The sequence below is a fragment of the Poecilia formosa genome, unplaced genomic scaffold (genome assembly GCF_000485575.1).
Source record: "Poecilia formosa unplaced genomic scaffold, Poecilia_formosa-5.1.2 Scaffold475, whole genome shotgun sequence".
NCBI classification, from domain to species: Eukaryota; Metazoa; Chordata; class Actinopteri; order Cyprinodontiformes; family Poeciliidae; genus Poecilia; species Poecilia formosa.
The window spans coordinates 269,687-281,457 of NW_006800414.1; the positions used below are offsets into that span (position 1 = coordinate 269,687).

Sequence of the window (11,771 nt, forward strand, 5' to 3'; positions counted from 1 at the left end):
TCAAAAACACAAACACATTGAGTCCTCTAAGCTCAAGGAGTCTGCCAGTCTTTTTTGGGACTAAAAAATACTTTGAGTAAAAGCCCCCTGGATCCTGCAGGGGGTCAACAGGCAACATGGCGCCCTTGGCCAAGCAAGACATCCATCTCATGGCTTAGAGCCTGAGCCTTTACCTGGTCGTAAATCACTGACATCCTGACTCGACCAGGACCAGGAGGGTGGCGGCGGAACTGTAGTGTATAACCCCAAGTCAGTGTAGACACCACCCATGGATCGGTCCAGCAACTGAGCTGGTCTGGGATAAAGTGTCCCACCGCCAGCTCGGTATCATTTCTGAACCCCCCTACCCCGTAAGAGGGCGGGAGGGTTGCCGAGTGGACTGCCTGGGTTGAGAAGCGATGTGAGCCCGAACCCTGGAAATATCCCACTGGCCAAGAGGAGGCCCTGCAGCAGGCCGTGGCTGCCCCACGGAAGGTGTAGATGGGGCTGGATAAGTGCATGAAAAAAAACGCAGAGGCACTCCCAGCAGGGCGCTGCAATCGCCTGCGATGAAGGCCGGCCAGCTGCGGCCTGGTATGAGAAGCTTGGGCCGACCGCTCCAAGGCTGCAACCGCAGCAGAGCTAAACAACTCCCCAGGGACCACTGGAAAACTCATCAAGGTCCTTCTACAGGCTTCGGTAAGAGGAGACTGTGCCAGCCAGACCTGGCATCGTGCCTGGACAAGGGTACACAGGACACGGCCAATTTCCCTTGACAAAAGAGTAAACGCATGAAGAGATGCGTCCATCAAACCTTGAGTAGGCGCAATCGCCAAGCACTCCAGAGAGGCTGAGAGACTCAGTAATAAATGCGACAATGAATTACCGAGTCGCCCCAATCAAGCCCCTAAGTCATAAGCCAGTGGTTCTTAACCTGGGTTCAATCGAACCCCAGGGGTTCGATGAGTCGGTCTCAGGGGTCGGCGGAGCCTCTGCCGCAGAGGTAAAGACACACTTGTGTAAAGTCGTGATGACACGCCCGCTTTGCCATCACTTGCTCCAGAGGATCAAGTTACATTGCTTAGCCAATCAATGCTGCGGAGGAGCACTGATTGGCCGTTTTTTACCAAATTCTGTAGCTTTCGGTGTATTTCTAAATCTGCTCCTTAGTCGCATCTTTTCGGGGTTGGTACTACCTCTAGTGGCGTGGGGGTGGTAACACAACTAATATAATTACATTACTAAATCAGAATACCGCAAAGTCTTTTTTATTATCAATTTTTCATTCTCTTAAGAATGTAGAGCTAATTAAATGATCTAAACAAGACCTTAAAGTGGTTCCAGTTTCTCTCAATGATCAACTTGTTGAAACTGTGGCAAATTTGGGTCGTTCCTGGACAGTCAGCTCAACTTTGCTGAAAACACTGACTATATTTTGAAGAACTGTTCTCAGAGACTCTACCTTTTAAGAAGACTTGGTGATCATGGGGTGACCCAACTAGACTCTAGTTGGGGCACTCCTATGTCTTGAATTTGGGGGGTTGGGAGGAATCATATTTTATTCATCACTACAGAAGGGTTCAGTGAATGCGCATAAGAAACTGGTGGGTTTGGTACCTCAAAAAAGGTTAAGAACCACTGTCATAAGCTCTACAGAGCAGATCATCAGTCACACGACACTGAGGACGAGGACACCTAGCATTAGCTCTCAGAACCTCATCTGGAGCCACAATGAGGGATGCTATAGCAGGCTCGACAGAAGACATATGACCCAAGCCAAACTTGGGCGCATCCTGAATGGCCGCCAGGGCCCTGCCATCAGAGGTCAGCTGTGAAAAGACCTTAGTGTATACCCAACAGGCATGAACCTCCTTCACATAGTTGGCAGATGGGGGAACCATAAAGGACGACCTAGTAGTAGGACGCCAAAAGAAAGCACAGCTGGATGCTCTGTGGATCATCCATCTGCAACCGAGCAAGCGCAGTTCTCAAAGTGCCCACTATCGAATCATCCTCTTCTGACTGAGAGCAGGAAGAGATACGCGAACTGGCTGTCGACATATGCGAGCCAGATTCAAACGGATCTTGAAAATCAGTACCAGATGCTGCAAGGGATATAGCATCATCTTCTAAAACAGAGAGTCCTGAACCCATGGTCTGCCCTGGGTCCGGGTCTCCAGTCAGACTAGAGCCACCCCAGTCTCTAAGGAATTTGAGCAGTGCTTTCAAAATCTGCTCCAACTCAGAAGTAAGATGGGCCACCTGCCCAGATAGAATCCCTGGAGCTCTTCTTGGTCCTCTTACGTGGAGGTTCCATAGCCTCAGGAGCCATACGCTTCACAGGCTGGTTGACACCTTGAAAGTCAGCCAAAGAGCAGTACTCGGGAACAAGGGCAGAACAGAACAATTAGGGCAGGCCGCATCAGTCAAGGCCTAATTTAGGTGATCCGGCCCCAAACAAGAGGGACACAGATCATGCCCATCCTCCAACTGGAGAGGGGAAAACACACTCTGCATCCCTGCACGTCCAGCATTTCACGCTCACAAGACAAGGTCAGGTCTTGCTGAAATCGCCACTCCTGACACTTAGCCGACGAGCGAATGGACCAGGGAACCCGGTGGGCAGAAAACGCCACCAGGGGTTCCTGAGCAGAGAAAAAAACTGCAAGGAGCACTACGACCACCATAGCACGGTTGCAATATTTAATAATGAGGCAAGCCGAACACGGCTGCACAACAAAAGAAAGAGCAAACCCGAAAAAACGGCTGCTATTAAACAAATATAGGTAAGCCGACATGGCTGCACAACGTAAACAAAAAGCAAGCCGAAACGGCTACGCTAATATAAGACAAGCCAACACGGCGGCACAATATAAAGAAAAAGCAATCCCGAAAACGGCTGCAATACAATCAACTAAAGGCAATCCGAACCCGGCTGCCAGCCACAAATACAAGCCGATATGGCTAAGCAACAAGCTGGTCGGAGCTGGCCAACGCTGTACCACCAGCAGCAACAGGAAAATCGACGCGGGAAGCGAACGCGCCGCCGCTCCCGTCGCTTAAAAAGAGAAAAACAACTTACCAATCAAAGAACAGAGTTGTATCAATGAAGAGCTTGCGCAGCCTCTGGAGGGTGAGAAAATCCTCGCAACTCCGACCGTAGCCTCGAGGCTACCAGCGAAAAGCAATAATCAAATTCCTACCACCTATTCAACCTGCATATGAGAAGATGAAAGGGGACTGAGCTGTCATTGTCACGTGACTATATAGACTAACCGGTGTCACCGGGGGTCACACGTGACCATGTTGATATAAGATTCTCGACTTGTGCATGGGCAAGAGTGATCATTCAGTGCTTTAAGCACCGCCTCTGGCCATGGCTTAAATCCCGGGGGTCGGGGCGGGGTCTGTACTCCCCCAATCTTGGAAAAGTCTAGAATGGTACCCCCCAAAGAAATCATGAAAGAAACCCTTGTATTTAAACAATATCAATATAAAAAAGAGAACAGAAACAAAGAACGAAGTAAATCTGCCGTTCATCTAAGAAAAAAATAAGAATGAACTTTTTGGTCCAACCCAGTATTGTTAGAAGAATGGTTTAGTCCAAAGTGTAGGAGGAGTCATGGGAGGAGTAACAGCAGCGCTGCTGAACGACTCAGGCTCCGTTACAGCCGCTAAATGAAGAGCTAGCTGTTAGCTGTGACTCTTCAGCACTAACAAAACCCCCTCCAGTAAGTAAATACCTAAAGCAAAAGACATGTAACACGTTTTATTGACTTTCACTGCTCAATAGGAAGAAAAACATCGACAATAAACAGTTCGTTATTTCATTACTTTAACTAAATGATGATAAACTGACACCTTATTCCTTGGAAATCAAAACTAGCTAAATTGCTACATTGCTTTCATAGACTTAGCTCCTTTTTCTCTTGAAAGTAGCCAATATTTCAATTATATTTAGCTCTCTAACTCTTTAATAGGAAGAGTTTGAAATTGGAGGGAGCGACTGTGCGTTAACACTAGCCAACAGCTCATTATGGGAGCTGAGAGCAGAGGGGCGACTGCAGCTGACAGTAAAACAAAAATAAAGTCTGCCTTTATTTCTTACCATCTTCAACGTAGAGCCTTTAAAATCACAAAATAAAATCTGGATATTTTTCTAGAAAACTCTGGTGCTGAGCCTTAAGTTTAAATTATGACACTTCCCAAATATTCAATTCCTACATATTTATAGGTTTTAACATGAAAAAAGAGAAAAGTTTAAAGCAACTTAAGTTATAATTTAAATAACACATGACTTGTATGTATTGAGAACCACCACTGCAATAAATCAATATTTATGAGGAATTTTATTAAGTGGAGTTACTTATTAAAACTTGTTTTTATTTAGAGCCTTAAGTTTTTGTAAAGGTGTAGCAGAGATTAGATCTGTGACTCTGAACCAAACTCATATCTGAGCAACATTTGAATGTAGTATTTATATTAGAATATGTGTTACGGTCACTGACCTCTAGGGACTCTCTTCATGAGAGAGCTCTCTTCCTTTGTGTTTCAGTTCTACCTGGCTGCCACAGGTGAAATGTGTTGTAGCTCATCAGCCACCCCATAAAGAGCTTCATGCCAGAGATGTCAGATCCCTTTCTCCCTGGGCCTTGATCTGACGTGATCTTGTTTGTGAGCTGACTGTTTGTGGGGACTTAACTGATCTAGCATTTTGTGAATAATTAAGTGTAGTGATGGGCAAATGAAGTCTCATGAAGCAATGAACCTTTCCAGCCCTTTGCTTTGCAAAAAGGTTCTTTACTCGATGCTTCATTCATTGCTCTATAGTGACATCTGCTGGTGAAACTAACAGTCTTGTCACTCAGTTGGATCATACTTCCAAAAATTACTAAATGCAATATTGTCACAAAGTTTTCATCAAACTCATGTTTAGCAACTGGATAATCAATGAAACCATATTTAATTGTCATATGTCTTAATTATTACAATTATTTGTAACCAATCTAATCCTGGTTTATGTTGAACATCAGTGGTTGTGTTGGGGTTTCTTTTATGCCATAGATGGATTTGACAATAAAGACATTTCATGTTTTAATGTCTTGGGAGTGCAGTGTCTGTTGGGGCGTTCACTTTTTCTTGGATTTCTAATTGGCTCTGATCTCGTATATTTGGCTACATGTTGAATTTTAGTTCTGCAACAGGATCAAATCTGTTTCTGCTGTGAAAGACTGATATATCTTTGCTAATCAGAATACAAATAATAGTGGAACTTTGCAGAAGGTGAGAAATTGGGAAGTGGAGGGTTAATTATTGTTATCTAAGAAGAATTTTATTGTGAGGATAATCTCAAAGTATTCCCAGATGTCAGATTTTCCTCTTGCTGGCTCCATTTCAGACAATCAAGTTTATTTGTGTAGCACGTTTCAGCAACAATGCAGTTCAAAGAGATTTACATTATAAAATCACAAAAATATAGTTATTACAAAAACAACATACTCTACAATTGAGAAAACCAGTAACAAACATTTTGATGAGTGCCATCAATACACATCAAATATGTTGGTCAATGTTCATTTTATTAGGCCACTGAAGACAAATATCATCCTCTGATGCGACCAAATGGACAACAACCCATGACACAGCAAGGCTCATCGCGCTTTTATTTTGAAAACCGACACGCAAAATGAAGCAGTCACGTGACCCACGCGGTTTTCAGCAAGACAACACAAGCCTCGAAGCGGGGCTTCATCGGCCACGCCCCCTTTTTACTCGGTACAAGCCTCGAAGCCTGGATTCAGGTGGTCCATCACTAATTAAGTGTCTAACTAAAATAGTGTGTTTCTGTTCACAGAGGAAGATGGTAGGGGTTCTCTGCCATTTTTGTTGTAAACTGTTTTCTCTGGTTTTGTGGTTAGCCAGGGAGTTGAGGTTTTGTATTTTCTTTCAGTTCTCCTTTAAAAAGTGGTTTTATTTTATAGTTAAAAGGGGGTGTTTTGTTTGTTGTTTTGGCCGTGGAGACCCTGAAGCTTAAAGACTCCCTGTGTTTTTTGTCTCCTGTGGTTGAGGTTTTACCTAAACTGTAAAATAAACTTTGTTTTTGCTACTGACTATCAACTGTTTAGATTACTGATTTTGTGTTACACCCAATGCCAGAATTTACCTTATTGGTCTTGGGGACGGGTTGTAACAGCATGCTTTACACCAGGGGTGTTCAATACGTCGATCGCGGAAGGTTTTCAGTCGGGTCATTCTCTGAATTTGGTGCATTTTGTGTCTCACAGGTTTATCTCAAAGATTTTCAAACAATGCAACCCACATTTTTTGAGAAAATCAAGAAATGGAAATATCTATGTTTCTTGGTAATATAACATGCAAATATATTTTAAAAATCATGTTTTGAAAAATTTTATGGGTTGTTGAAGCATAGAGGTCTGCCAAATGAGCAGTCAGTCAAATTTTGTTAATTATTTGTAAAGGCAGTAAAACTTCAGAGGGTTAGTACTTTGGCACTGTCTGATTGGTCTGAAAGGGATCCAGAAATTGTGATGTTATTAGATCGATCTCCAACAATCGTAAAGCTCTGTACAGGAGGGAGGTGAAGGAGCTTGTGATCAGTGTCAAAATAACATGCTCAATGATGTGGCAAAGACGAAAGAGATGCTGATGGACTTTGAAAAGAGATCCTGCTGTGTTTGTGTATTTGTGTTAATTCCTGGTCATAGAGACAGACAGATTTCACTCCCCCCATCTTTCTGACATGCTGAATAACAGACATGGTTGTATGCTACATTAGTGTTACAGGGACACTAAACAATCATAATGTATATGACCTGTTTTAGCATCAAATGTAACAGAAAAAAATGTAAACTTACTAGAAACATAGAGATCTGGTTCTTTATGTAGGTCTGTGCTGCAAAGCTTCTGGTTGCTCACTGTGGTCGGGGTGGAGGGTGTTGCCTGGCTGCCTGGAGCAAAAACGATTATTCCATCAATTAACAAGTTTAACTTCATTTAAAACATATAGAGAATCTGCTATAAGTCTCTGTTAAAACAATAATTCCTCTCAACTGTCTACATGCTCCATGAGGCACTACTGCAAAGTCAGTGACTCAATAAAAATTGTGGGTCTTTTTAAATTAATTTCTCATTCATTAATTACAATCAAAATGGAATGTCTGTGATTCTGACTATTATGCTTCAACTCGACTGTATTGGAATAAATTAGATTAATTTAAATGGACTTTTAATCAGTATGCATGCTATATAACTGGAGATAAGTTGGAGGTGTTTGTCTTGTAAAGTGCCTCTGGTTGACATTTGGTATAGATTAAAAGAAAAGAAAACAGAAAAACTGATCTCAGTTTCAAGTGGGAACACAACCAGTGCATAGCTGTGTTCTTTGCAGATTTAAATAACACTTTTTAAATGATGCCAATTCAGCTCATTGATGAAAATCTTACTCATATTAGTTTCCTTCTGTTGGCCTTGTTGTAAATATGAAAAGAAATTGATGATGGAAAGGAAGAAATGTCTTCTGAGTAAATCATTGACAAAGCATTTTCTGACTCTGTTTGGCAGAAAAAATGAAAACAGAAATACAGGCCTCAATTAACCAGTCTGTGAAAAGTATAGTCAGTGAACAGGAGCCTGGAAGTATGCTCTGCTCTCCTGGGTCTGATTTGCCAAAACAAGTGAGTTATGGAAACTAAAGACATTCCAAGAGAAAGTAAACAAAATGGCTGTTTTGATTTTTTTAATGCTCATGACAAGACAACTATGGAAATCAAAGCTATATAAACTGCTTCTGAATATATTCAAATAATTCCATACAAAAAAATGTAAATAATAAAAACTACTTGAGCTGTCAAAATATCAATCTTTTCTCGTAAAGCCAAACTTTTTCTGACCTGTTTTAACTTTCAATTGTATTTCTCTAAAAAGTGTATTTTTAGAGTACACTTCTCAGAGTGCAGTCTCAAAACTGTATTTGCAACAATTAAGTCCAATGGCATCTTTGTATCCATGACACAAGCTTCACCAGGGACAGATCCTGTACTGACTGTGGTGGAGCACAGCTCCCATAAGGAGACCTTAGTCCTCAATGCAGCATGCAGTCATAAGTTCAGTTCCAGCCTGATGACCTTTGCTTCATGTCTTCCCTCTCTGTCATTACTCACTCCTCTCAAATAAAGTCTGTCTTTATTTGAAAGCAAGAGTTTTTTGATTCAAAAAACTCTGATGAAAAAGTGATCATTTACTCGTTTCCTTCTTGATTTGAAGTAAACTAAATGATTTGAGAAAGACTGACTTAAATTTGTCATCCTAAACACACTTAATAAATTCAGTTTAAAAAACTGAATAAATTGAGTTAGATGATCATAATATATTGAGTTGGATAGACATAACTTGAGCTACTTAAACTTAATTGAATTATTTGTTACCAATTGAAGCAATTCAATGAAGTTGGTTCAGCTCATTTCTTTTTACAGTGTTATTTATTCTTAAATGGTGCTTTTGTACCTTTTAAGAAATATCAAATAATCATTGATAAAAGTTAATGAAAAACTTAATTTAATGTTCTAAAGCTATGAAAAACAGGTTGTAAATTTTGTCTTGCATTTCTGTTAATGATTGTTAAATTGCAAAGTAAAAGGCTGTTTGTTTAATAAGATTTAGGCCTTGAACTTCTTGCCAATTAAGATTCTATAGAAAATCTTCACCTTGCCTGTGATGGCCTGATAACTCTTCATAGTCAGATGGTGTTTCTTGAACACTGACAGTTGAGATGGGCTGAAGCTCTGCCTGTGACCCTAAAGAAAACAAAATAGGCTCAGACAATGTGTATAAATGTTGTTGTTTTTTCTTTATTTTGCCTCCCAAATGTGACAGTGTGGCATCAGTGATGCTTCCTTTGAGACAAAGTTATGATGATCTTACCTGTTATCTGAATGTAGACTAGAGGACTAATTGCATCGACTGTTTTATAATCTGGATGAGTGCTACAGCTGTAATTCCCAGTGTCTGCTATTTTTGCAGATGTGATGTGTAGAATCACAGTCACATTGGGCTGAGAAGAGGTCATGTTGATGAGACACTTCTGAAAGACAAACACCAACAATGATGTGATCACAGACGTGCAGCCTTTCTTTGCAGTGACTTCCAGGGCTTAGCATTTTGCTAAGTTTATTATTCTGCAGTAACTTTAGTGAAATCTACATTTTACAGACTTTTCATACTCTAATCACAACGTTTACAGAAAGCCTATCCCATGACTCCACGTTGAGCTGAAATGTTTTATTATGCATATAATATTCCTAAAGTCCTCAAACAGTGTGGTTCATTAAGCAGTTACGATGAGCTGTTTGTTTACATGTGAATGCATGTCTTAAATTATGGTTAATTTTAAAAGCTGGGTAAAACAGCTGAATAGGATTTCTTTTAAAGAGTAGATATTGTTTTTAAATTTGGATTACATAAACAATTGGACTGGTGGCAGGTTCCAGTTTCAGGCAACAAACCAAAGCATCAGACCATATTAAAAATCTTTAGTGACTAAGTCAAGAAAAGAAAATTTACATGAAGCTCAGGGAAACCAGCAGAGAAACAACTAAAACAGAAAGTAATAAGGAAGAAGTTTAGGGAAGTTTAGCAGAAGATCCAGTAGTCAGTGAAAGAGAAAGAAGAGCTTAAATACTGAGGTATAGGTGGAAATGACAAAGGAACCCTAAGAGCTTGTCACAGCTGGGGAAGGGAGTAGGTAGAAGCAAATTAGGAAATGATGAAAAGCTGGGAAGGGGAGCAGAAAGGAAAGTTCCAGTCAATGGAAATTTGATGGAATTAAAAAAAAGTATCCTAAATGGTGTTTTTGACATTTATGATACTTGGTAAATTTATTAGACAAGATTAGACTCATCTAATTAAATGAATGAACACAGAATATTTATTTATTCATTCATTTACAAGTAGATCTCAATTTTGATTGCAGGTACGTAAAATGTTTATTTTAAAAAAATATATACATTACAGTGTAAGTCCTAGACTTACAAAAAGAGACAAAGAAAGAATTGAAGACTAAATAGACTGGAACAAACACACAACAGAACCACATTTTCTGTTAAATGAAGGTGGATATGGGACATTAGAAGCAGGTGTGACTGATTACTACTGCATGACTCACACAATTGGAGTACAGAAAGAACTGAACAGGTCACTACAGGCCTGACTGAACGAAAAACCAAAGACTAATACTAGAATAAGAATCTAAGCCAATGAACAAAGAACCGAACACGAGAAAGAACTAAGTCAACTCTGAGTTAAGTAAGTACAGAAAACTTGTAGTAAAAAAGTAACATCCTGAAATAATCCATTCAGAATAAATGACAAGCAAAAACAAAAAGACTCATGAAAGAAAATAAAATAGTTCAAATGTATCAAACATTCTACTATACTGGTAACACATAATTCATGCCCTAATTGTTTTGATTTTACATCACAAATTAGTTAATTTTTGTTTTCATTTTACTTTTCAAAGGAATTAAATTGGTACATTTAATTTAATTAATTAACTGCAATAATAACTAGATCTTTCAACTTTCAGAATCTTATAGTTTTCATGTTTCTAGTTGGGTTTAGAACTTAAACATGTTGGAGGCCATTTTAGATCTGTTTTTCAGCAACTTTGACTTTTTTATTTAAGTTAAATTAGTTAAAGCAGTAAAGTTTTTCACAGTTTTTGTTAATGAGTTAATTCATCACAACATTTCTGTGAAATCTGAAAAAATATTTTTGACCTACCTTTCTTTCACCTTCTTTCCACATCTGTGCAAAATGCATGGAGGATAAAAATGTAAATTTACAACTCAAGTTGAAATCTACTCCGACTCGATATTTAAAACCATTTCCAGGTGAAATGCTCACATCAGCTCCATGAGCAGCTCCTGTGGAATCAAGCATGCAGCTGCTTAATATCATAACATTTGTATGCAGTACTTCCCATGAGTCTGGATAAGTCTAGCTTTTAATTCCTCTTTTAGGTAGTTTTTTAACTAATGTCTTGTAGATTAGCCTTGTTGTGTAACTGTATGAGTTAAAATCAATTGAATTTAATTTGTTTTTTTAACACACAGTTAACATATGAAAATGTATAATCAAATCAGTCAAATTTCATAGACAGATTCACATTCATTACATACAATGTAATGAATGTGACAATCACAATGCAGTTAAATTTAGTTTATAATCCCAAAGTGTTCAGAAACATTAGGCAAAGTATGTTTATGGTACCTCACGCAAATCTAAAGATCTAAGACCATTGAGGCTCTTCTAACATGAAGAAGAAGAAGAAAATACTAAAACTGAATGGACTTCATAGCATAATATGAAGTCCGTTGAAGTCCATAATGGACTTCAATGTTACAAAATACAAGTAAATCAGCACTTGGCATGTGCATCAAATTAGTATGTACGTTGTTTCATTGATTCAAAATTAATAAAAGTCTCACCATTAGCTGGAATCAAGGAGATCAAACTTATCACCAGCGCCAACATGTTTCTACTTCTCTCTGCGTATCAGTTACTTCCCGTTACACGTAGATTAGCGTTTGTCCATCAAATACGGTTTCCTCCTCACCGCTCCACCGCCCTGGCGGAAAAATACGCGTGTGCTTGTTCAGCACTCTTATCTACACAACTAAGAACACCTTGAAAGTTCAAACAACAACCTTGTCCCACTTTATTCATTTTTTGCACTCTTTGCAACTGTGCTCTCATTCATACACACACACACACAC

The 11,771-nt window shown here is 39.5% G+C and overlaps 1 protein-coding gene and 1 long non-coding RNA gene across 3 annotated transcripts in view; one reads left to right on the forward strand and one right to left on the reverse strand.

The window, feature by feature from the left end:
• Positions 1-4,354, forward strand: part of LOC107833887 (uncharacterized) — a 22,554-nt gene extending 18,200 nt beyond the window's left edge. Inside the window, exon 3 of the long non-coding RNA XR_001659662.1 lies at positions 4,342-4,354. This is a non-coding gene — a long non-coding RNA (uncharacterized LOC107833887). The remainder of the gene's footprint in view (positions 1-4,341) is intronic.
• Positions 1-11,611, reverse strand: part of LOC103156351 (uncharacterized) — a 21,268-nt gene extending 9,657 nt beyond the window's left edge. Inside the window, exons 1-5 of one of the 2 annotated variants that reach the window (XM_016664275.1) lie at positions 11,484-11,611; positions 10,777-10,919; positions 8,920-9,079; positions 8,703-8,792; positions 6,855-6,947 (exon numbers count right to left, since the gene is read on the reverse strand). In XM_016664275.1, coding sequence (XP_016519761.1) covers positions 6,855-6,947; positions 8,703-8,792; positions 8,920-9,079; positions 10,777-10,919; positions 11,484-11,529 — 532 coding nt within the window. In that variant the 5' untranslated portion in view covers positions 11,530-11,611. The remainder of the gene's footprint in view (positions 1-6,854; positions 6,948-8,702; positions 8,793-8,919; positions 9,080-10,776; positions 10,920-11,483) is intronic. The other variant, XM_016664276.1, reaches the window with a different exon arrangement.
• Between the last annotated feature and the right edge of the window lie 160 nt (positions 11,612-11,771).